The 26,835-nt window shown below is 47.4% G+C and overlaps 1 protein-coding gene across 1 annotated transcript in view; it reads left to right on the forward strand.

The window, feature by feature from the left end:
- The first annotated feature begins 1,558 nt into the window (after window positions 1-1,558).
- Window positions 1,559-26,835, forward strand: part of LOC129864863 (ras-related protein Rab-21) — a 36,662-nt gene continuing 11,385 nt past the window's right edge. The window contains exon 1 of the mRNA XM_055937156.1: window positions 1,559-1,935. Within this exon, the coding sequence (XP_055793131.1) occupies window positions 1,795-1,935 (141 nt within the window). The 5' untranslated portion in view covers window positions 1,559-1,794. The remainder of the gene's footprint in view (window positions 1,936-26,835) is intronic.

Consider the following 26,835-nt stretch of genomic DNA (forward strand, 5'->3'; position numbering starts at 1 on the left):
CACTTTATTGATCCATTATGCAATATGGTGTATATGGGGGGGTTATATTCTTCATTAATATGGTGTATATGGAGGGGGGTTATATTCCTCAGTAATATGGTGTATATGGAGGGGGGTTATATTCCTCAGTAATATGGTATATATGGGGGGGGGTTATATTCTTCATTAATATGGTGTATATGGAGGGGGGTTATATTCTTCATTAATATGGTGTATATGGAGGGGGGTTATATTCCTCAGTAATATGGTATATATGGGGGGGGGTTATATTCTTCATTAATATGGGTGTATATGTGGGGGGGTTGTTATATTCTTCATCTAAATCACACTGTTTGTGTTTTTCTTGTGAATGTTTAATGCTATTTGCACTTTAGAGGACTTATGCTGTTTATTGTACACTGCTTTAAGTGGTGGGGGTGTTATCTCAAACAAGTGTTCTGTATGTATGCCCTTTGCACAGGTTGACTTCCATGGTTTAAAAACATTAAGTAGACTACTTTATATTCTGTTTGTACATTGGCTTTATGTTGCTCAGTTTTCAATATGTAACTAGCAAAAAAAGGACTTGGCTCACTGCTTTCAATAAACATATTTGATATGGACGAGATGACTTGTGTGACTGAGTCATCAGGCATGTATGACAATTCCTGTCTTACGTTTGTTTTTTCCATTGGAAGGTGATAATCAAGAGGTTTGTTGTGACCGTAACTAGTGTTGGATAAGGCTGTAGTGAAGCTCTGTTTGGTTTGATATGTCCTAGAGATCATTTCAATACCAATTTGACCAGAAGTCCCACCAGCGCGTTGCGACTCACATGAGACCCTGAACAAGGCCGGTGAGCCGCTCGTCGTTGGTGCGCTTAATTTTTTTTTGCTATGCGATAGCTGCTAAAAGAAAGGCGTTTTAACTTTTCCACAACAGTGCCTTAGATTTTTTGAAGTATGATCGTTATCTAGTTAAGATTAGGGTAGACATTCAGAAAATGACCCCTTACGTCTCTAGTAGAAACAGAAATGGGTCAAGTTTGAACAAAACAAGCATTCTTCTTTCTGAAACGAAGATTCAAGTCTTCGCTCACTGTGTGTATGTACAGCATGGGGGATTTCCGCATCTTGTTCTGGGAGCCTTTCAAGAATTATGATAATTTTATGTGAAAATAAGTAGATTTGTCAGAAATGCATAAATAAAACAGCACTGCCATATGGCTCAGAGGATAAATAGATTCCTCATGATTTATGTGTGACAAATTATTCTCACTCGGGAGGGTCTTGCAGTGATAATGATCCTGGTAAACCAACCAACCACAATAATGATAACCTATCAGTCAAAACAATATTCTGTTTTCAGGAGTTATTATACTGGCTTCTGGGCTTCTTACTTTTAGTCTTTCAAACTGTCTTATTTTGTTTACAGTTTTTCTAAATGTCCTAATTTCTGTATTCTTTACTCTAACATATATTATGCTTGATGATCCATTGGGAAAATAGACTGAGCCTCTGTTCAGCTCCAGCACTTTCGATTGTTGCTGTCCAGTTCATCATATGATCCCATAGCATGACGTAGAAAGAGACGCCATTAGTAGGGGTTGAGAGGGGAGAGCAGAGCGAACCAGCGAGCTTAGGGTGGGGGAAATCAGTTTGGTCTACAAGAGCTGGGCGAGTGAGATTTGTTCCAATTCTGATTCGCAGGGGATTCGTGTCCTCGACTTCTTGATTTCGATTTGAGTCATCTAATGTGATTAGAGGGAGATACTTCGACTGGGCTACTTATATTCCTAATCATATTTATTTCACCATGGCGGCTGGCGGCGGAGCAGGCAACAAAACCTACTCTTTCAAGGTGGTTTTGTTGGGAGAGGGCTGTGTCGGCAAGACATCGCTCGTGTTGCGGTATTGTGAAAATAAATTCAACGACAAACACATCACCACACTTCAGGTACGTTGATTACGTGGCTAACTGGATGTGTGATTCAATCTTGTCCAGACTACAAAGGGTTAAATGTGCTATGTAGAAAATAGAAAAGGCGAGCTAGCTAACGTTACCCTAGCTGCTAGTGATAGCCTGTCACTAACACCAACAGTCATTCATCTGTGTCGCAGCTAGCTAACGTTAGCTAGTTTCTGGCAGTCCACTACAAGTCACTGCAACCTGTTCAACATGGTTATTTAGGGTGTTTACCAAGACGGCTAGCTAGCTAACAATTCTGGGAAAACGATAATGTATTCTAATAACGATAAGCCTGCCAACTAAATTGACTAACGCCCGATAGCTATTGTAGTTAGCTAGCTTTCATAGTAGCCAACTGTCACAGCTTTAAAAATAAGCGATCTAAAAGCTTTATCTCAACTATACATTGGTGCTATTCATCATGAAACAAGTGTTTTTCAACGTGAATGTGGTAGAGGTGAATTCGCCCCAATGAACAGGAAGTAGCCCACTCACAGAGTAACCAAAACAACAACAACCAGCACCCAGGTTTAACTTCCTGTCCGGTGGTCAGAAAGCTTCGCCAGCTGCCCCAAACGTGGCCCTGCAGGACACTTGACTGAACTGAACAAGGAATGAACTACTATGACATAGCATTTATGCAGAGTAGAGAAAGGGCAAGTTTACTCCACACCTAAAATCGCATTGAGATGGACAACACAGACCGGATCTGTCAGTAAGTACAGGGCTTCTCATAGCAGTAGGTTGCACAATATGTTGTTTTGAATTGCCGGACGTGATAAGGGTTCTAGGTGTTTCTAGTAGGCCTTTCCAGTGCTGTTACCAAACGTATCTTCTTCTATGAATCAATACGATTGTGCTGACACATAATCACACATTACTAGGGTATCAAATTCAATCCTCTACGATCACAGTTGCTGTCAAGCAGTCTTAACTAGTGTACTAAGCAATTTCTTTGTACTTTGCATTACTGCAAACAGTTAAACCTGTTGCTGGCTCTCTGGAAAGTGTTCAACTGTAGCGAAGTTGGCTTACCGGTAGGTTAGTTATGAACTTAGAATGGCCTGTGTTTATTGCTCTCCTGAAAGAAGAGGCAGCATAACTCCTTGTCATTTCCTACCAGGACATCCCAAGAGGGTGTTTATTACTCAAGGCAATGATGAGAGGAGCTGAATAGGAAGGTGGTTCACTGCTGCACTGCCAGTGGGCCTCGAGTCTTAGAGACTAGAGAAGTGGTCTTCTCGGGTCCTGAAAATGAGCTCCAAACTGAATTGGATCTGTGAAATTCCCATCCGAGAAAGACAGGACGCAGTCATTTCTTCTTCTTCAAAATCAGTATTGGATCTGAGATGGACCAGGGTCTGTATCGCAACCAAAAGATTTAAAATGCTGTTTTATTTACACAAAAGCAAGCAAAATATACTGAAAAATATCAACGCAACAATTTCAAAGATTTTAACGAGTTAAAGTTCATTTAAGTAATTTATTAGGTCCTTATCTATGGATTTCACATGACTGGGAATGAAATAATGCAACATCTTTGGTGGACATTCCTGCTTGCCAGTAGCACATAACCTCAACTTGAGACCTCTGTGGCATAACTACATATTTTAGTGGCCTTTTATTGTCCACAGCACAAGGTGAACTTGTTTAATCAGCTTCTTGATATGCCACACCTGTTAGCTGGATGGATTATTTTGACAAAGAAGAAATGCTCACTAACAGGGATGGAAACAAATTTGAGAATCTTTTTGTGTGTATGGACATTTTCAGGGGTCTTTTATTTCAACACTTTACACATTTTAGTTGTGTAGTTTTGACTTGTCTGGCAGTGAATGTTAATGTTGCACATGTGTTTTTAGATGTATTTAAAATAATTGGTTTGTTGTTTAGTATTTTCATAAATGACATCCAGAATTTAAAATGTTGGGACAAGAAGGGACAGGGTGTGTGGTGGAGATGCACCTGTGTGTCTCTCTACAGAATGTTGGGACAAGAAGGGACAGGGTGTGTGGTGGAGATGTACCTGCGTGTCTCTACAGAATGTTGGGACAAGAAGGGACAGGGTGTGTGGTGGAGATGTACCTGTGTGTCTCTCTACAGAATGTTGGGACAAGAAGGGACAGGGTGTGTGGTGGAGATGTACCTGTGTGTCTCTACAGAATGTTGGGACAAGAAGGGACAGGGTGTGTGGTGGAGATGTACCTGTGTGTCTCTCTACAGAATGTTGGGACAAGAAGGGACAGGGTGTGTGGTGGAGATGCACCTGTGTGTGTCTCTACAGAATGTTGGGACAAGAAGGGACAGGGTGTGTGGTGGAGATGTACCTGCGTATCTCTCTACAGAATGTTGGGACAAGAAGGGACAGGGTGTGTGGTGGAGATGTACCTGTGTGTCTCTCTACAGAATGTTGGGACAAGAAGGGACAGGGTGTGTGGTGGAGATGTACCTGCGTGTCTCTACAGAATGTTGGGACAAGAAGGGACAGGGTGTGTGGTGGAGATGTACCTGTGTGTCTCTCTACAGAATGTTGGGACAAGAAGGGACAGGGTGTGTGGTGGAGATGTACCTGTGTGTCTCTCTACAGAATGTTGGGACAAGAAGGGACAGGGTGTGTGGTGGAGATGTACCTGTGTGTCTCTCTACAGAATGTTGGGACAAGAAGGGACAGGGTGTGTGGTGGAGATGTACCTGCGTGTCTCTCTACAGAATGTTGGGACAAGAAGGGACAGGGTGTGTGGTGGAGATGTACCTGTGTGTCTCTCTACAGAATGTTGGGACAAGAAGGGACAGGGTGTGTGGTGGAGAGGCACCTGCGTGTCTCTCTACAGAATGTTGGGACAAGAAGGGACAGGGTGTGTGGTGGAGATGCACCTGTGTGTCTCTCTACAGAATGTTGGGACAAGAAGGGACAGGGTGTGTGGTGGAGAGGCACCTGCGTGTCTCTCTACAGAATGTTGGGACAAGAAGGGACAGGGTGTGTGGTGGAGATGCACCTGTGTGTCTCTCTACAGAATGTTGGGACAAGAAGGGACAGGGTGTGTGATGGAGATGTGCCTGTGTGTCTCTCTACAGAATGTTGGGACAAGAAGGGACAGGGTGTGTGGTGGAGATGTACCTGTGTGTCTCTACAGAATGTTGGGACAAGAAGGGACAGGGTGTGTGGTGGAGATGTACCTGTGTGTCTCTCTACAGAATGTTGGGACAAGAAGGGACAGGGTGTGTGATGGAGATGTGCCTGTGTGTCTCTCTACAGAATGTTGGGACAAGAAGGGACAGGGTGTGTGGTGGAGATGCACCTGTGTGTCTCTCTACAGAATGTTGGGACAAGAAGGGACAGGGTGTGTGGTGGAGATGTACCTGTGTGTCTCTCTACAGAATGTTGGGACAAGAAGGGACAGGGTGTGTGATGGAGATGTGCCTGTGTGTCTCTCTACAGAATGTTGGGACAAGAAGGGACAGGGTGTGTGGTGGAGATGCACCTGTGTGTCTCTCTACAGAATGTTGGGACAAGAAGGGACAGGGTGTGTGGTGGAGATGTACCTGTGTGTCTCTCTACAGAATGTTGGGACAAGAAGGGACAGGGTGTGTGGTGGAGATGCACCTGTGTGTCTCTCTACAGAATGTTGGGACAAGAAGGGACAGGGTGTGTGGTGGAGATGTACCTGTGTGTCTCTCTACAGAATGTTGGGACAAGAAGGGACAGGGTGTGTGGTGGAGATGTACCTGTGTGTCTCTCTACAGAATGTTGGGACAAGAAGGGACAGGGTGTGTGGTGGAGATGTACCTGTGTGTCTCTCTACAGAATGTTGGGACAAGAAGGGACAGGGTGTGTGGTGGAGATGTACCTGTGTGTCTCTCTACAGAATGTTGGGACAAGAAGGGACAGGGTGTGTGGTGGAGATGCACCTGTGTATCTCTCTACAGAATGCGCTCTGTCACCTGCTAATTCGTGCACATTCATTATTTAATTGTTTGAGTTTACACTTTTTAATGTCTATTTGTTTTAATATATTTTGCTTGAGCACGCATAAAGTACCTGGCCTGCGTGCAGATGTAGGCCTATAGGTCTAAAAGTTTCCATTTGGTGATGTCTGATAGTATTTCTCATTAACGCACCATAACTTGAGCTGCGAAGCTTCTGAGTATTTTTTTGCATCACAGTATGTCAATGCCTCCATTGCAAATAGTTCCTTACTGTATTCAAAAAATCTTTTCAACACTCCTTCTTGATAGACCTAACCATCGTGCCTCGGTGTGAATTAGCATCATATTTCTGAAACCCATATCGCCACTGGAAACTGGTCATAAAATAGGCTACCTTAACACTTATCCTTTGCACAAATACAACTGTCTGTCCTGAGCGCATCATTGGAACGGGAGAAAGTGAGGGCCCAAGCGGCCCAGTTGAAACAATGTCGCAAGTTCCCTGTAGGGAGAGCTCAAGCCAGACAGAGACAGTTCCCTGTAGGGAGAGCTCAAGCCAGACAGAGACAGTTCCCTGTAGGGAGAGCTCAAGCCAGACAGAGACAGTTCCCTGTAGGGAGAGCTCAAGCCAGACAGAGACAGTTCCCTGTAGGGAGAGCTCAAGCCAGACAGAGACAGTTCCCTGTAGGGAGAGCTCAAGCCAGACAGAGACAGTTCCCTGTAGGGAGAGCTCAAGCCAGACAGAGACAGTTCCCTGTAGGGAGAGCTCAAGCCAGACAGAGACAGTTCCCTGTAGGGAGAGCTCAAGCCAGACAGAGACAGTTCCCTGTAGGGAGAGCTCAAGCCAGACAGAGACAGTTCCCTGTAGGGAGAGCTCAAGCCAGACAGAGACAGTTCCCTGTAGGGAGAGCTCAAGCCAGACAGAGACAGGCGGAGGATAGGGATTCATATATTGAAAGAACCTGAACCAACTCTGCCATGCGCAGAAAAAGTGATTTTAATCTGGATATTTTCTTCTTCGAGTATAATTTCATATTTAGTCGGCATTTCACATATTTTCACACAGATCCTAGTTCCTTCTCGGGGTAATGGGTTTCGGGTATATTTGTGAAGACCTCTAGACTAGAGTTTGCGCTCTACTGCACTGCCAGTGAGCTTTGACTCTTCAAGCTCAGACACTCCGGTAGGATTGTCAAATGATTCCCGGAGACAGTACTTGGCACCTCTGACTGTCGTCACTCAATCTCTTTTGTGTTCACACAGCAACGACATTGGAAGTCGTCATCCACTCAGCCTTGTTAAAATACTCCAAACCAGAAGGTGGTAGTGGCATTGTTTGGCAATGCATATCCGTGCGTATTGCTTGTGGTCTAGAATCCAAGCTGTCTGCGCTAATGTTGCCATTTTTTGTAGAAAGCCCTTGTTTATACTAGCCAGATGGCCACAGCTAGATAACTACCTAGCAAGATGACAAATAAACATTTTAATTCACTCTCCATAACATACTCCATAGCATATTCGCTAGCTGGCACAACATTGCTAGCAAGCTAAGGACACTGCACTAACTCGGCAGCTGTTTCATGGAAATTAGCTAGTCCATTGTGATTTAATTATGTCAACTAGCTACAGTGGTTAGCTGGCTTGGAGGAAGCATTTAGTGTTGTCTGTATTTAGGCTGTGTGATGGTAGCTAGCTATGTAGCATATGAAGTGTGATTGGCTCATCCGTGGATGTACAGAGAAAATGGCCTCTTTTAGTTAACTTTTACATTTTACATGCTCTCTGATTGGCTCAAAGTCAACTTGTTGGCCACTGACAAGCATTGTGATAGGTTGGTCGCCACTGGGTCGGCACGCCGCAGGTACTGCTTTTGTTCTAGCAGGAGAAGGACCCTCCTCCCACTGTGATAACGACCTATCGGCAGTTCCGGTGTATCAAACAGTTGTTTCAAGGCCTATTGCAATAGGCCTAGTTGTCAGGTGACCATTGTCTCTTTTTCAGTAGTGCTGTTATTGTTTTGTTTACAGTAGTAGGCCTACATTATTATTGTGTGATGACTAAGTAAACAGACTTTCAGTGCCAGCTCATTGACAGCAGTAGGCTAGGCTACAGTCAGTCTCCTCATGACGATGGTGCTCTAATCTCACACCCACTAAGCAAGGTAATTGTGGTTAAAAGGGCAGCTGTGATGCCAACAGGCTGGTATCACACCCGTATTACAAATACCAATATAATCTCTCCGGGAGCTTGCCCTTGCTTGTGGACTCTCTCACAGTTGACTGGTAGGTCTCTCTTGTCAGTGCAAAGTGAATATTAGTCATTCTTTGCTGTCAATCCTCTGTGGTCAAAGTAAAAATGTGGTAAACCTGTCTTGAATGGCCAACTTGAAACTGCTATTTCCCAGCGAACATCATTTTAATATTTGGAAAGCCCCCCCTTTGAAACTACACGCTCAGGCATAAAACAGTTGTGACACTGCTTGTGTGTGAACCAACTATAATTTCCACCTTGGTCCTGCTTTATTTCCTGTTCACTGTGTGGTCATTGCACAGTTTCCTGAGATACAATAGGCAGCAAGAGACTGTTATTCATTTATTAGACATTTTGCAGGATAAAATCTTTTCAGATGCATATTCTCATTTTCAAGAGTCCACATTCTCATTTACAGGGGCATAGTTACAGGGCAGAGGAGGGGGGGATGAATGAGCCAATTGGAATTTGGGGATGATTAGGGGCCCATGATGGTATGAAGGCCAGATTTTAGCTAGGAGACCGAGGGTTAACACCCCTAATCTTACCATAAGTGCCATGGGATCTTTAGTGACTACATAGTCAGGATACCCGTTTAACGTCCCATCTGAAAGATGACGCCCTTCACAGGGCAATGTCCCCAATCACTGCCCTGGGGCATTGGGATATGTTTTTTTTGTTTTTACACCAGAGGAAATGGTGCCTCCTACTGGCCCTCCAACACCACTTTCAGCAGCATCTGGTCTCCCATCCATGGACCGACCAGGACCAACCCTGCTTAGCTCCAGAGGTGGGATGCTGCTGGCTTTTATACACACAAAAAAACTCAAACAATACTTAGAAACAAGAATAATATGTCAACTATTGTCTATTTACAAACAACCTAAATTAACAGAAAACAAGGCATCAGTAAACATGCCGTCCCCCACATGCACTCCCCTCCCCTTGGGCCAATTGAGATGGCTTGTGACCAACACGTTTCAGGAAATTACTATAGCTCCCGCCTAGGGCCAATCAGCGTCATTTAATGAATGCTGGATCTCTATGGAAAAACTCATAATTTCACCCAAGTTTTGTCAAAATCGTGCCAGTGCTGTCTGAGATTGCGTGTGACTAATGTACTAATGGACGGAGACAGATCCACAGTTGCCTCCCCGATTTCATCATGGGGGACAATGATATGTTGTACAACTAGGTATCCTAGTGGTTAGAGCGTTGGACTTGTAAACGAAAGGTTGGAAGATCGAATCCCCAAGCTGACATGGTTAACATCTGTCGTTCTGCCCCTGAACAAGGCAGTTAACCCACTGCTCCTAGGCTGTCATTGAAAATAAGAATTTGTTCTTAACTGACTTGCCTAGTTAAATAAAGGTAAAACAATATAAGTTTATTAGGTAATGGTTTGTTTGAGAAATACAATGTGTGATCAGTGTAAAACAAAGTTCAATGGATAGATAATGATGGCCTATAATGACCGGTGTTGTGGATCCTGGAAACAGGATGCACCTGTGCTCAATTTTGAGTCTCATAGCAAAGGGTCTGAATACTTATGTAAATAAGGCTACATTTGCATAAAATTCTAAAAACGTTTTTTGGCTTTGTCATTATGGGGTATTGTGATGTCATTATGGGGTATTGTGATGTCATGATGGGGTATTGTGGTGTCATGATGGGGTATTGTGATGTCATGATGAGATATTTTGTGTAGATTGCTGAGTATATCTTTTTTTGACTCCATTTTAGAATAAAGCTGTAACGTAACTAAATTTGGAAAGGTCAATGGGTCTGAATGCTTTCCGAAGGCACTGGAAATGGCTAATTAAGCAGCCCATATGATAGGGCAGAACTTGTAGACTAGAACAGAAAGCAGCAGCACAGATCAAAGGAGGAACTAGTGATCAAACCTGAGTTGGTAAGTAGCCTGTCTTTGGTCGAGCGAGCGGTTTTCCTTGCTCCCTCCCACTATCAAACAGTGAGGGTTTTTTTTCTCATGAAAGTAACACAGTAATATAACACATTACTTTCCACACAAAGTAATATTGTAAAGTAATGCATTTACATTTAGTTAAATGTAACAAGTAATATTACTTTTTCAAGTAACTAATCCTAACACTGATTATGACGATGTCATAAACTGTTGCTTACAATCTATTTACCTAGTTTAGTAGGCCACTTTAGTGTCCAAATAATATGGTAGCCTAAACAAGCCCAGTAAACACACAGGCCTAGTGTTCAATCTTTTATTAATGATCATGATCTGTCCCGATGTTGACGTACCCTAGGCTAGCCTAAATGTCAACATCCATTGATGCCATGGAAACATCAGCCGAAATGACAACACGAGAAGATTTGCCTGGACAGCCCCTAGTAGATATTATGCCATGTTTGCCCTTTCCTCTGAAATGAGCCATGAAATGAGCCACTTAGAGACCACTACAGGCAGTCAGACTAGACTGTGAGTGAACTTTGGCACCAGCCCATAATTCTACTGTCATGTAAGCTAGTTGTAGTGTAGTACTCTTGCCAACCCCAAGCTGTTCTGAACCCTGTCTTCAGGTCATCCTAGGCCTCAGACCCTTTTCACACTACTGAGCCAAGCTGTTCTGAACCCTGTCTTCAGGCCATCCTAGGCCTCAGACCCTTTTCCCACTACTGAGCCAAGCTGTTTTGAACCCTGTCTTCAGGCCATCCTAGGCCTCAGACCCTTTTCACACTACTGAGCCAAGCTGTTCTGAACCCTGTCTTCAGGCCATCCTAGGCCTCAGACCCTTTTCACACTACTGAGCCAAGCTGTTCTGAACCCTGTCTTCAGGCCATCCTAGGCCTCAGACCCTTTTCACACTACTGAGCCAAGCTGTTCTGAACCCTGTCTTCAGGCCATCCTAGGCCTCAGACCCTTTTCCCACTACTGAGCCAAGCTGTTCTGAACCCTGTCTTCAGGCCATCCTAGGCCTCAGACCCTTTTCACACTACTGAGCCAAGCTGTTCTGAACCCTGTCTTCAGGCCATCCTAGGCCTCAGACCCTTTTCCCACTACTGAGCCAAGCTGTTCTGAACCCTGTCTTCAGGCCATCCTAGGCCTCAGACCCTTTTCACACTACTGAGCCAAGCTGTTCTGAACCCTGTCTTCAGGCCATCCTAGGCCTCAGACCCTTTTCACACTACTGAGCCAAGCTGTTCTGAACCCTGTCTTCAGGCCATCCTAGGCCTCAGACCCTTTTCACACTACTGAGCCAAGCTGTTCTGAACCCTGTCTTCAGGCCATCCTAGGCCTCAGACCCTTTTCCCACTACTGAGCCAAGCTGTTCTGAACCCTGTCTTCAGGCCATCCTAGGCCTCAGACCCTTTTCACACTACTGAGCCAAGCTGTTCTGAACCCTGTCTTCAGGCCATCCTAGGCCTCAGACCCTTTTCCCACTACTGAGCCAAGCTGTTCTGAACCCTGTCTTCAGGCCATCCTAGGCCTCAGACCCTTTTCACACTACTGAGCCAAGCTGTTCTGAACCCTGTCTTCAGGCCATCCTAGGCCTCAGACCCTTTTCACACTACTGAGCCAAGCTGTTCTGAACCCTGTCTTCAGGCCATCCTAGGCCTCAGACCCTTTCACACTACTGAGCCAAGCTGTTCTGAACCATGTCTTTAGGTCATCCTAGGCCTCAGACCCTTTCACACTACTGAGCCAAGCTGTTTTGAACCCTGTCTTCAGGCCATCCTAGGCCTCAGACCCTTTTCCCACTACTGAGCCAAGCTGTTCTGAACCCTGTCTTCAGGTCATCCTAGGCATTAGACCCTTTTGACACTACTGAGCCAAGCCTCAACGACGCACTTAGTGACCGTTCTCTCTTCATGGTGTTTTGGGAAACATTTTACAACTTTGGCCGTTGTAGGAAAGATGCATCGATAAAACACTCGTAAGCCTAAATTCCATCGCTATCTGGAAACTGGGCTCAGGTTGTTAGCTTAGCCTAGACACGCTCAGGTTGTTAGCTTAGCCTAGACACGCTCAGGTTGTTAGCTTAGCCTAGACACGCTCAGGTTGTTAGCTTAGCCTAGACACGCTCAGGTTGTTAGCTTAGCCTAGACGCGCTCAGGTTGTTAGCCTGGCCTAGACGCGCTCAGGTTGTTAGCCTGGCCTAGACGCGCTCAGGTTGTTAGCCTGGCCTAGACGCGCTCAGGTTGTTAGCCTGGCCTAGACGCGCTCAGGTTGTCAGCCTGGCCTAGACGCGCTCAGGTTGTCAGCCTGGCCTAGACGCGCTCAGGTTGTTAGCCTGGCCTAGACGCGCTCAGGTTGTTAGCCTGGCCTAGACGCGCTCAGGTTGTTAGCCTGGCCTAGACGCGCTCAGGTTGTTAGCCTGGCCTAGACGCGCTCAGGTTGTTAGCCTGGCCTAGACGCGCTCAGGTTGTTAGCCTGGCCTAGACGCGCTCAGGTTGTTAGCCTGGCCTAGACGCGCTCAGGTTGTTAGCCTGGCCTAGACGCGCTCAGGTTGTTAGCCTGGCCTAGACGCGCTCAGGTTGTTAGCCTGGCCTAGACGCGCTCAGGTTGTTAGCCTGGCCTAGACGCGCTCAGGTTGTTAGCCTGGCCTAGACGCGCTCAGGTTGTTAGCCTGGCCTAGACGCGCTCAGGTTGTTAGCCTGGCCTAGACGCGCTCAGGTTGTTAGCCTGGCCTAGACGCGCTCAGGTTGTTAGCCTGGCCTAGACGCGCTCAGGTTGTTAGCCTGGCCTAGACGCGCTCAGGTTGTTAGCCTGGCCTAGACGCGCTCAGGTTGTTAGCCTGGCCTAGACGCGCTCAGGTTGTTAGCCTGGCCTAGACGCGCTCAGGTTGTTAGCCTGGCCTAGACGCGCTCAGGCTGTTAGCCTGGCCTAGACGCGCTCAGGCTGTTAGCCTGGCCTAGACGCGCTCAGGCTGTTAGCCTGGCCTAGACGCGCTCAGGCTGTTAGCCTGGCCTAGACGCGCTCAGGTTGTTAGCCTGGCCTAGACGCGCTCAGGTTGTTTGCCTTGCCTAGACGCGCTCCCGTTGTCCAGAGGTCAGCAAGGGTCAGGTGAAGAGAAATGTCCTGAATTGACTTGGCCTGCCACCACAGTCATTTAACCTCCACAGTTAAGGCTGCTGTGAAGTGTAGATAAAATATAGCCCTAGCATTAATTTTCGTCTTGCATGTAAACAGTTAGGCCTAGATATCACCCATGTTTACGTATGGTTAACCTAATCAACCGTCCATTTTTAGAAGGCACCAAAGGTTTCGTCGACTAACTCTGAATTGTAATCAATAGCTCTTCACTGGCTTTGTGCTGTCAGTATTGTAAACTCTTTAACAAACCCTCCCACACGGGCTCGCTCCTTGTTTCTACATGTCAGAAAAGAAAAGTGACTGTTTTCTAGCACAGCTACCTCAGAGCCAAGTTGCTTTTGTTTCTAGTGAAAACGCTGCCTTGGCAGTAACCTGACCCTCCCACAAGGAGAGAGGAAGGAAGGAAGGAGTACGAACTAGGGTCGTATTCATTAGGACACACAAATGTGAGTGTTTCTTATTGGACTCCAGGTTAAGTAGTCCGTCCCCTCGTTTCCGTCCTGTTCCTTCCGTTTGTTGCCTAATGAACACAACCCAGGCCTATTGTTTTGGGTAACTGTCTGTTAGGTTCACACACTCCTCAGCTGAGCAGTAAAGGAGAAACGGGGGGGGGGGGGAATAACTTGCAGTTCGTTAGCTGGAGAGAATTCAGGTTTAGTTAATCATGACTGACTCTTAACTCTCATTTAAATACTCGTCCAAACTGTCAGCTCGATTAGGCAATGTTTGGACATAGTCCCATGATGACTAAGAAGTATCCCAAATGGCACCCTATTCGCTATTTAGTGCACTACTTTTGACCAGGGCTCTATGGTCAAAGGTAGTGCACTATATAGGGAATATGGTGCCATTTGGGATGCAGAGCTGTAATCCAGCTTTGTTTCATCACACTCAAATATGAATATAAGTTTTAGCCTATTAATCTTTTAAGCTACAGAACCCGGTAATATAATTCAATCATGGTTGGTGCGTTGTGTGAATAACAGTCTGTGTTTCTCTGGTCTAGTCGGCTACATGCTGGACTGGAGCTTCTGGGGTGTTACAAAACCCAAACACGCATAACAATCATCCTTTTGTTGTGTGTCCCTGGGAAGTCATTGAAATGGCCAGTTAACAATGAATCTATAATGATCTCATGTGTGTTGTTTTTGAGGGAATATTCTTATTAGGTCACTTTTATATAATATACATTTTTATACTTTTCCCCCCATTTGCAATACAGCTGAATTGAACTGTTTAGAATATTGTCCCTTTCAAGAGATTCCAATCCTTCACATGCAAATGAGGCCTAACTGCCATGTATAATGACATCACAACGTAAGATTTGATACAGAAGCAGGTGTTTAGCATCCACTTGAGTGATAAGCCCTCATTGAAAGCCAACACCCCCACCCCACAGTGCCTGTGTGCCATAACCTCTCCAGCACCCAGCATTTCCCCTGAAATGTCCAGGGGGAGGCAGCCATACCCTGGGCTGTCCTCGGGGAGGCAGCCATGCCCTGGGCTGTCCTGGGAGAGGCAGCCATACCCTGGGCTGTCCTGGGGGAGGCAGCCATACCCTGGGCTGTCCTGGGAGAGGCAGCCGTGTCCTGGGCTGTCCTGGGAGAGGCAGCCGTGTCCTGGGCTGTCCTGGGAGAGGCAGCCGTGCCCTGGGCTGACCTGGGAGAGGCAGCCGTGCCCTGGGCTGTCCTGGGAGAGGCAGCCGTGCCCTGGGCTGTCCTGGGAGAGGCAGCCGTGCCCTGGGCTGTCCTGGGAGAGGCAGCCGTGCCCTGGGCTGTCCTGGGAGAGGCAGCCGTGCCCTGGGCTGTCCTGGGAGAGGCAGCCGTGCCCTGGGCTGTCCTGGGAGAGGCAGCCGTGCCCTGGGCTGTCCTGGGAGAGGCAGCCGTGCCCTGGGCTGTCCTGGGGGAGGCAGCCGTGCCCTGGGCTGTCCTGGGGGAGGCAGCCGTGCCCTGGGCTGTCCTGGGGGAGGCAGCCGTGCCCTGGGCTGTCCTGGGGGAGGCAGCCGTGCCCTGGGCTGTCCTGGGGGAGGCAGCCGTGCCCTGGGCTGTCCTGGGGGAGGCAGCCGTGCCCTGGGCTGTCCTGGGGGAGGCAGCCGTGCCCTGGGCTGTCCTGGGGGAGGCAGCCGTGCCCTGGGCTGTCCTGGGGGAGGCAGCCGTGCCCTGGGCTGTCCTGGGGGAGGCAGCCGTGCCCTGGGCTGTCCTGGGGGAGGCAGCCGTGCCCTGGGCTGTCCTGGGGGAGGCAGCCGTGCCCTGGGCTGTCCTGGGGGAGGCAGCCGTGCCCTGGGCTGTCCTGGGGGAGGCAGCCGTGCCCTGGGCTGTCCTGGGGGAGGCAGCCGTGCCCTGGGCTGTCCTGGGGGAGGCAGCCCTGCCCTGGGCTGTCCTGGGGGAGGCAGCCCTGCCCTGGGCTGTCCTGGGGGAGGCAGCCGTGCCCTGGGCTGTCCTGGGGGAGGCAGCCCTGCCCTGGGCTGTCCTGGGGGAGGCAGCCCTGCCCTGGGCTGTCCTGGGAGAGGCAGCCCTGCCCTGGGCTGTCCTGGGAGAGGCAGCCCTGCCCTGGGCTGTCCTGGGAGAGGCAGCCGTGCCCTGGGCTGTCCTGGGAGAGGCAGCCGTGCCCTGGGCTGTCCTGGGAGAGGCAGCCGTGCCCTGGGCTGTCCTGGGAGAGGCAGCCGTGCCCTGGGCTGTCCTGGGAGAGGCAGCCGTGCCCTGGGCTGTCCTGGGAGAGGCAGCCGTGCCCTGGGCTGTCCTGGGAGAGGCAGCCGTGCCCTGGGCTGTCCTGGGAGAGGCAGCCGTGCCCTGGGCTGTCCTGGGAGAGGCAGCCGTGCCCTGGGCTGTCCTGGGAGAGGCAGCCGTGCCCTTGGGGGAGGCAGCCATGCCCTAGGCTGTCCTCCTCTCCTGGGTCATATTCATTAGGCACCAAACTGGAGAAAATGTATAGAAATTGGGAAGGACTCCCTGAATTTGAAATGCATGTTTTTCTGTTGCGAAACGTGTGTCCTAATGAATAGGAAACAGCACACAGTGATCCAGTTTCACTGACATCCTACTGCTGATACCATCACCCACCTTTGTCTGCCCACTAAACTGGAAGTTCTGGTAGGAAGGCCCACTGTAGACTTGGTAAGTGGATAGATCAGTTGAACGATGGGTAGGTAGATCACATCGAACTGCTTTCCCTCTTCCTTACACATAGGCCTAGTTCTCACACACACACATTACACAACCACGTGACGTATTGCAGATCAGGCATGGTCAGTGGCAAGGCCTTAGCAGCCAGCCAGAGATTTGTAATGATGTAAGTCTAGGTCAAAGGATCGTCATCTAGCCCAGCTCACATGAGAGGGGTACGCTTCTGTGCTGCTAATAGCTTAACCGGCATGTTTCACATCCCCCAATGTTAAGTGTTATGGATCAGGATTGGAGGTGGATGCTCTAGGCCTATTTTAGTTTATTTTTCCATGCAGGTTGCAGTTAACCTTGTTCCTGGATCTGTTGGTGATGTCTTGCCAACTCTTATGGTTGAAATTAACATAGGGTTGGCCTGGCAAGACGGCACAAACAGATCCAGGATCAGGCTAACCAGGACCACTAAATCTAAATAGTGGGTTATTTTGGCAGGCAACTAGAGGTTCTGGGCCCTGCAATTTGTACTATCTGGGCCCAGCCCCTGGTCCTCTGCTGTACTATCTGGGCCCAGCCCCTGGTCCTCTGCTGTACTATCTGGGCCCAGCCCCTGGTCCTCTGCTGTACTATCTGGGCCCAGCCCCTGGTCCTCTGCTATACTATCTGGGCCCAGCCCCTGGTCCTCTGCTATACTATCTGGGCCCAGCCCCTGGTCCTCTGCTGTACTATCTGGGCCCAGCCCCTGGTCCTCTGCTGTACTATCTGGGCCCAGCCCCAAGCAGAGGGACCTAGCCTAATTATAGTGTCATGTTTATTGGACAACCTGTTGATATGACAACTTAACAGAACCATACCAAGACAAAGTGTTGATGACCTACCAAGAGTATCAGGATACTATCTAAGTGTTGATGACCAACCAAGAGTATCAGGATACTATCTAAGTGTTGATGACCAACCAAGAGTATCAGGATACTATCTAAGTGTTGATGACCAACCAAGAGTATCAGGATACTATCTAAGTGTTGATGACCAACCAAGAGTATCAGGATACTATCTAAGTGTTGATGACCAACCAAGAGTATCAGGATACTAGGTGTTGGTGACCAACCAAGAGTATCAGGATACTATCTAAGTGTTGATGACCAACTAAGAGTATCAGGATACTATCTAAGTGTTGATGACCAACCAAGAGTATCAGGATACTAGGTGTTGGTGACCAACCAAGAGTATCAGGATACTATCTAAGTGTTGATGACCAACCAAGAGTATCAGGATACTATCTAAGTGTTGATGACCAACCAAGAGTATCAGGACACTATCTAAGTGTTGATGACCAACCAAGAGTATCAGGATACTATCTAAGTGTTGATGACGAACCAAGAGTATCAGGATACTATCTAAGTGTTGATGACCAACCAAGAGTATCAGGATACTATCTAAGTGTTGATGGTAAGCAGAAAGTGTCAGGTGAGCCAAATGTAGGGTATAATAGGTTAGCACTGCAGAGACGAGGCTTTGCACCAAATGGTACCCTATTCCAGGTGTCTAGGTCCAAAAGGTTTCTTCACAGCTTCTACCCCCAAGCCATAAGACTCCTGAACAGCTAATCAAATGACTACCCAGACCCCTCTTTTACACTGCTGCTACTCTCTGTTTATTATCTATGCATAGTCACTTTAACTCTACCTACATGTACATATTACCTCGACTAACCAGTGCCCCCACACGTTGACTCTGTACCGGTACCCCCTGTATATAGCCTCCACATTGACTCTGTACCGGTACCCCCTGTATATAGCCTCGCTATTGTTATTTTACTGATGCTGTTGAATTATTTGTTACTTATATTTTAAAATGTTTACCTAACACTTAAACTCAGCAAAAAAAGAAACGTCCTCTCACTGTCAACTGCGTTTATTTTCAGCAAACTTAACATATTTGTAAATATTTTTATGAACATAACAAGATTCAACAACTGAGACATAAACTGAACAAGTTCCACAGACATGTGACTAACAGAAATGGAATAATGTGTCCCTGATCAAAGGTGGGGTCAAAATCAAAAGTAACAGTCAGTATCTGGTGTGGCCACCAGCTGCATTAAGTACTGCAGTGCATCTCCTCCTCATGGACTGCACCAGATTTGCCCGTTCTTGCTGTGTGATGTTACCCCACACTTCCACCAAGGCACCTGCAAGTTCCCGGACATTTCTGCCTCACCCTCCAATCAAACAGGTCCCAGACGTACTGAATGGGATTGAGATCCGGGCTCTTCGCCGGCCGTGGCAGAACACTGACATTCCTGTCTTGCAGGAAATCACGCTCAGAACGAGCATGCATTTAAATAATACCTTTAGATGGATCCAGGTTGCAGAGGCGAGCGAGGCTCTGCTGGAGAGGGGCTGCATCCCAAATGGCCCCTCATATCTTCTATATAGTGCACTACTTATGCCCCCTGGAATAGATAGAACGTAACTCAGAGATTTAACATTCAAAATGGGTGAATCGTTCCTTTTTTAAAGGGAAAAAAATCTTTAGATTTCAAACAACACTTGAACCCTGGGGGTGTGAAGTGATGCAGGAGGTGTTGCAGCCAGGAGGCTTCCTGTTAGAGCTAGCTGCTATTTCAGGAAGATTCACAGACCAAGGGATTTAAATGGCAAGAAATATCCTAAATTATGTCAGGTTGACAGGCCCTCATGATGTAATGGGAGGTTGACAGGCCCTCATGATGTAATGGGAGGTTGACAGGCCCTCATGATGTAATGGGAGGTATTAATGTCAGGTTGACAGGCCCTCATGATGTAATGGGAGGTTTTAGGTGTCCGTTTACAGGCCCTCATGATGTAATGGGAGGTATTAATGTCAGGTTGACAGGCCCTCATGATGTAATGGGAGGTATTAATGTCAGGTTGACAGGCCCTCATGATGTAATGGGAGGTTTTAGGTGTCCGTTGACAGGCCCTCATGATGTAATGGGAGGTATTAATGTCAGGTTGACAGGCCCTCATGATGTAATGGGAGGTATTAATGTCAGGTTGACAGGCCCTCATGATGTAATGGGAGGTATTAATGTCAGGTTGACAGGCCCTCATGATGTAATGGGAGGTATTAATGTCAGGTTGACAGGCCCTCATGATGTAATGGGAGGTTTTAGGTGTCAGGTTGACAGGCCCTCATGATGTAATGGGAGGTATTAATGTCAGGTTGACAGGCCCTCATGATGTAATGGGAGGTAGTAATGTCAGGTTGACAGGCCCTCATGATGTAATGGGAGGTAGTAATGTCAGGTTGACAGGCCCTCATGATGTAATGGGAGGTAGTAATGTCAGGTTGACAGGCCCTCATGATGTAATGGGAGGTATTAATGTCAGGTTGACAGGCCCTCATGATGTAATGGGAGGTTTTAGGTGTCCGTTGACAGGCCCTCATGATGTAATGGGAGGTATTAATGTCAGGTTGACAGGCCCTCATGATGTAATGGGAGGTATTAATGTCAGGTTGACAGGCCCTCATGATGTAATGGGAGGTATTAATGTCAGGTTGACAGGCCCTCATGATGTAATGGGAGGTATTAATGTCAGGTTGACAGGCCCTCATGATGTAATGGGAGGTTTTAGGTGTCAGGTTGACAGGCCCTCATGATGTAATGGGAGGTATTAATGTCAGGTTGACAGGCCCTCATGATGTAATGGGAGGTAGTAATGTCAGGTTGACAGGCCCTCATGATGTAATGGGAGGTAGTAATGTCAGGTTGACAGGCCCTCATGATGTAATGGGAGGTAGTAATGTCAGGTTGACAGGCCCTCATGATGTAATGGGAGGTAGTAATGTCAGGTTGACAGGCCCTCATGATGTAATGGGAGGTTTCCGTTTACAGCCCTTCTACTTGGTGACTTCAAGGTGCAGTCAGTCAATAATGACCTCCATAGAGAATGGATGCTAAGTGTGTTTTATTGATCAGATCTAATAGTAGCATATGAGAGAGAGGCTGTGCCTTGGTACTGTACAGTGTATAGGTCTAATGGGCAGGGAAATGAAGATCAATCCTGACTGGAAAGGAAGCTTTCATGTCCTGCTTTTCCATAAGCTTCTATGTCTTCCATTCCATCACTTGTTACTTGAGGAACAGAGCCATGAGCAATATCCATCTGATGAGGAATAGATCTGGTAAGGAAATGGTTCAAGGGAATTAGATCAGATTGTTGTAGGAGGTTAAACATCGCTGTAGGAAGCTTGGACGTTGACCTGAGCTGACCCTGGGGATTGGATCAGATTGTTGTAGGAGGTTAAACATCGCTGTAGGAAGCTTGGACGTTGACCTGAGCTGACCCTGGGGATTGGATCAGATTGTTGTAGGAGGTTAAACATCGCTGTAGGAAGCTTGGACGTTGACCTGAGCTGACCCTGGGGATTGGATCAGATTGTTGTAGGAGGTTAAACATCGCTGTAGGAAGCTTGGACGTTGACCTGAGCTGACCCTGGGGATTGGATCAGATTGTTGTAGGAGGTTAAACATCGCTGTAGGAAGCTTGGACGTTGACCTGAGCTGACCTTTGGGATTAGATCAGATTGTTGTAGGAGGTTAAACATCGCTGTAGGAAGCTTGGACGTTGACCTGAGCTGACCCTGGGGATTGGATCAGATTGTTGTAGGAGGTTAAACATCGCTGTAGGAAGCTTGGACGTTGACCTGAGCTGACCCTGGGGATTGGATCAGATTGTTGGAGGAGGTTAAACATCGCTGTAGGAAGCTTGGACGTTGACCTGAGCTGACCCTGGGGATTGGATCAGATTGTTGTAGGAGGTTAAACATCGCTGTAGGAAGCTTGGACGTTGACCTGAGCTGACCCTGGGGATTGGATCAGATTGTTGTAGGAGGTTAAACATCGCTGTAGGAAGCTTGGACGTTGACCTGAGCTGACCCTGGGGATTGGATCAGATTGTTGGAGGAGGTTAAACATCGCTGTAGGAAGCTTGGACGTTGACCTGAGCTGACCCTGGGGATTGGATCAGATTGTTGTTGGAGGTTAAACATCGCTGTAGGAAGCTTGGACGTTGACCTGAGCTGACCCTGGGGATTGGATCAGATTGTTGTAGGAGGTTAAACATCGCTGTAGGAAGCTTGGACGTTGACCTGAGCTGACCCTGGGGATTGGATCAGATTGTTGGAGGAGGTTAAACATCGCTGTAGGAAGCTTGGACGTTGACCTGAGCTGACCTTTGGGATTGGATCAGATTGTTGTAGGAGGTTAAACATCGCTGTAGGAAGCTTGGACGTTGACCTGAGCTGACCCTGGGGATTGGATCAGATTGTTGGAGGAGGTTAAACATCGCTGTAGGAAGCTTGGACGTTGACCTGAGCTGACCTTTGGGATTAGATCAGATTGTTGTAGGGGGTTAAACATCGCTGTAGGAAGCTTGGACGTTGACCTGAGCTGACCCTGGGGATTGGATCAGATTGTTGGAGGAGGTTAAACATCGCTGTAGGAAGCTTGGACGTTGACCTGAGCTGACCCTGTAGACTCCAGCTGCTGCATGTACTGTAAAATAATCAGACATGAGAGTTGGAGGCCCACAGCCTGACCATCTGCCAACAGATCCACAGATGAATGAATGTGTTAAACCATCAATTTGGCAGCGAGTTGAGCTGTGGTTCTGCTTCCTTGGAGACAAACGGTTTCTTTGGGTTGCTGTAGTCATTATATCTGCTGTCTGAAAGGTCTCTGACTCACTTCCTCACCTTCCCCGTCTCCTTGCCTAGTTTGCTGTAGGAGACCAATGCAAATTACAGTCGGCCTGGAAGTTATTTGTTTTATATCTAGTTTTTTAAATTTAACTAGGCAAGTCAGTTAAGAACAAAATTCTTATTTACAATAACTGCCTATCGCTGCCAAAGGTGCCTCAACAAAGTACTGACAGTACAGAGTAAAGGGTCTGAATACTTATGTAAATGTGATATTTCCGTTTTTTAAAATATTTTTAAAATATAAATTAGCCAAACTTTCAAAAACTGTTTTTGCTTTGTCTTTATGGGGTATTGTGTATAGATTGATGGGGGGGGGGACCAACAATTTAATCAATTTTTGAATAAGTCTGTAACCTAACAATGTGGAAAAAGTCAAGAGGTCTGAATCCTTTCTGAAGGCGATGTATGTGATAGGTCTACCATTTTGTAAAACACAACAAAGACTGCGGTCCCGGACAGCACATAAAAAAGACCCGTGCTTACTGGGCTGTAGCCTACCATGTTGGTGTAACCGATGTGAAATGACTAGCTAGTTAGTGGGGTGTAGCCTACCATGTCGGTGTAACCGATGTGAAATGACTAGCTAGTTACTGGGGTGTAGCCTACCATGTCGGTGTAACCGATGTGAAATGACTAGCTAGTTACTGGGCTGTAGCCTACCATGTCGGTGTAACCGATGTGAAATGACTAGCTAGTTAGTGGGGTGTAGCCTACCATGTTGGTGTAACCGATGTGAAATGACTAGCTAGTTACTGGGGTGTAGACTACCATGTCGGTGTAACCGATGTGAAATGACTAGCTAGTTACTGGGGTGTAGCCTACCATGTCGGTGTAACCGATGTGAAATGACTAGCTAGTTACTGGGGTGTAGCCTACCATGTCGGTGTAACCGATGTGAAATGACTAGCTAGTTACTGGGCTGTAGCCTACCATGTCGGTGTAACAGATGTGAAATGACTAGCTAGTTACTGGGCTGTGGCCTACCATGTAGGTGTAACCGATGTGAAATGACTAGCTAGTTACTGGGGTGTAGCCTACCATGTTGGTGTAACCGATGTGAAATGACTAGCTAGTTACTGGGGTGTAGCCTACCATGTCGGTGTAACCGATGTGAAATGACTAGCTAGTTACTGGGGTGTAGCCTACCATGTCGGTGTAACCGATGTGAAATGACTAGCTAGTTAGTGGGGTGTAGCCTACCATGTCGGTGTAACCGATGTGAAATGACTAGCTAGTTACTGGGGTGTAGCCTACCATGTCGGTGTAACCGATGTGAAATGACTAGCTAGTTACTGTGCTGTAGCCTACCATGTCGGTGTAACCGATGTGAAATGACTAGCTAGTTAGTGGGGTGTAGCCTACCATGTTGGTGTAACCGATGTGAAATGACTAGCTAGTTACTGGGGTGTAGCCTACCATGTCGGTGTAACCGATGTGAAATGACTAGCTAGTTACTGGGGTGTAGCCTACCATGTCGGTGTAACCGATGTGAAATGACTAGCTAGTTACTGGGGTGTAGCCTACCATGTCGGTGTAACCGATGTGAAATGACTAGCTAGTTACTGGGCTGTAGCCTACCATGTCGGTGTAACAGATGTGAAATGACTAGCTAGTTACTGGGCTGTGGCCTACCATGTAGGTGTAACCGATGTGAAATGACTAGCTAGTTACTGGGGTGTAGCCTACCATGTTGGTGTAACCGATGTGAAATGACTAGCTAGTTACTGGGGTGTAGCCTACCATGTCGGTGTAACAGATGTGAAATGACTAGCTAGTTACTGGGGTGTAGCCTACCATGTCGGTGTAACCGATGTGAAATGGCTAGCTAGTTAGTGGGGTGTAGCCTACCATGTCGGTGTAACCCATGTGAAATGACTAGCTAGTAACTGGGCTGTAGCCTACCATGTCGGTGTAACTGATGTGAAATGACTAGCTAGTTAGTGGGGTGTAGCCTACCATGTCGGTGTAACCGATGTCAAATGGCTAGCTAGTTACTGGGGTGTAGCCTACCATGTTGGTGTAACCGATGTGAAATGACTAGCTAGTTACTGGGGTGTGTGTTAATAGCGTTTCAATCGGTGACGTCACTCGCTCTGAGACCTTGAAGTAGTTGTTCCCCTTGCTCTGCAAGGGCCGCGGCTTTTGCGGAGCGATGCTTCGAGGGTGGCTGTTGTCTATGTGTGCAGAGGGTCCCTGGTTCGAGCCCAGGTAGGGGCGAGGAGAGGGACGGAAGCTGTACTGTTACATCGGCCCTCAATGGAATGTTCTGAATGTCCATCCGTGTGTTACGCCCACCGTCTGTAAAACAGGCCGTTACATTGGCTTTATTAGTCCTGATTCCTGTGACTAATCAATCTGTTTATTTAACCTGTGGATATCAGCTACCCAACTTTATCAGGAGGAGATATCCTGAGTCTGTTTGCATTGTGTTTACACAGCGGGAAATGCAGAAGTATTTTCTTTTTCGCTATGATCAGCGTGTAACCACTTGAAACCACTGATTTATAAAAGTTTCAGTCTCATTACTTTGTCATCCATTTTATCTCCAGCCTGAAGGCTACAGCAAATGCCACATACTCTTTCTACCTTATCCTATATCTGATACATTTATGTTGGATTCGTTTTTTTGTCGTAATGTTGGTGGAGCGCTGCAGCGACCAATCTCTCCAACAGCACCCTGGAGAGGAACGCTGGTAATGGACAAGATAAATATTTTGTGTCCCTGCCGTTGACAAAGTGGGCACTGCTTATCACAGCGCGGCATCAGTGCCAATATGCCACTGGTTGAGAGAAATTGTCATTGTTTTTTGGGCAGAATTATGTGAGGTTTTATGTGTTGTTGGGGGTGCGTCTTGGTCAGTTGAGCCCAGAAAATGTCGCCCTTGTCAATCTGCCTAATCTTGCCTAATGAGAGGTCCGGCCCTGGTCTCACCTCATTCCTCTCTCTGTCAGAGCTCTTTGTCTCTCTCTCCCTCAGACTTCAATTCTCCTCAGGACACTTTATTTATTCCTCTGTTAGTCTCCACCTCTTCAGAGCAGCAAAAAGCTTTTTATTGGTCAGTCAGTCATCACTGGGCTGTTCCTGGCTGAGAGACAGAGGCTCCAGGCAGACAGCCGGGTCATTAGCTCTGCCCAGAGCCGACTAGAGATACTGGTCAGCTCTAGAAGCTAATGAGAGGATCCTGGGTAAAATACCCTCCTGCTGAAGAAAGGTTGTCTGTGATTGTGATGCGGTATGTTGTCTGAGTTCACACCTTTTTACTTTCATTGTTAGTTTCTGTCTTGGAGGAAAACCAGATGCTTTGGAGGTAACTGGTTTAGTTGTGTGGCAGGGAGTCAGGAACCAATATGCAGCCTTTATGCCATCCTCCACCAAGGCACATTTGAACATGTCTCTACCCTAACTGGGCGTCTGGATGCCTGGCTGAAACGTGTGGAAATGGCCTGTGTTGTCTTGTCTTATAAGCTGCAGAAAGAAAAACCATAACGACAGGACAACATTTGAGAGGTGTTGCGTCATGTATGAACTGAACACTGATTGTCAATAATATACCCAACTATCATACCTCACACAGTAGGCTTCGTCTTCAGATTACTTTCCCTGACATTCATCAGTTATGAATCTGTATCCAAATAAAAACAACATCTAAATGCTCCCCAAATATTATTTTTTTTACCCCTTTTAATCCCAAATTTCGGAGTATCTAATTGGTAGTTACAGTCTTGTCCCATCGCTGCAACTCCCTTACGGACTCGGGAGAGGTGACAGTCGAGAGCCTTGCGTCTTCCGAAACACGAACCCGCCAAGCCGCACTGCTTCTTGACACAATGCTCTCTTAACACGGAAGCCAGCCGCACCAATGTGTCGGAGGAAACACAGTACAGCTGACAACCGTGCATGCGCTCGGCCCGCCACAAGGAGCGTGATGGGACGATGACATCCCAGGTGGCCAAACCCTCCCCTAATCCGGATGACGCTGGGGCAATTGTGCCCCGCCTCGTGGATCTCGGTCGGCTGTGACACAGCCTGGAATCGAACCAGGATCTGTAGTGACGCAGCTATCACCGCTGCTCCCCAATGTTTTTAACAAGGTCTAGTAATCCCATCAGTATCCTCAGGTTTTCCTGGATTAGCCTACGTGACTGAGCTGTTCTACTGTACTCTCTGGATAGCGTGTTACCGTGGATACAGGGGACTGACTGGAATTCTAGAACCCTGCTGAGCAACACGTGATTGTGATCATATGCTGGTGGACTGAGAGCTGGGCTGCAATGTGAGGTTTTATGTGTTGTTGGGGGTGTGTCTTGGTCAGTTGAGCTCAGAAAATGTTATGTGAGGTTTTCAACTAGCCTAGTAAATCTGACTGGGCCTTAATGACATGCAATGTGTCCTCAGCTAGCCTAGTCAATCTGACTGGGCCTTAATGACATGCAATGTGTCCTCAGCCTGCCTAGTCAATCTGACTGGGTCTTAATGACATTAGCAGATGTGTCCTCAGCCTGCCTAGTCAATCTGACTGGGTCTTAATGACATGCAATGTGTCCTCAGCCTGCCTAGTCAATCTGACTGGGTCTTAATGACATGCAATGTGTCCTCAGCCTGCCTAGTCAATCTGACTGGGTCTTAATGACATGCAATGTGTCCTCAGCCTGCCTAGTCAATCTGACTGGGTCTTAATGACATGCAATGTGTCCTCAGCCTGCCTAGTCAATCTGACTGGGCCTTAATGACATGCAATGTGTCCTCAGCTAGCCTAGTCAATCTGACTGGGTCTT

The sequence above is a fragment of the Salvelinus fontinalis genome, chromosome 11, assembly GCF_029448725.1.
Source record: "Salvelinus fontinalis isolate EN_2023a chromosome 11, ASM2944872v1, whole genome shotgun sequence".
Classification (NCBI taxonomy): Eukaryota; Metazoa; Chordata; class Actinopteri; order Salmoniformes; family Salmonidae; genus Salvelinus; species Salvelinus fontinalis.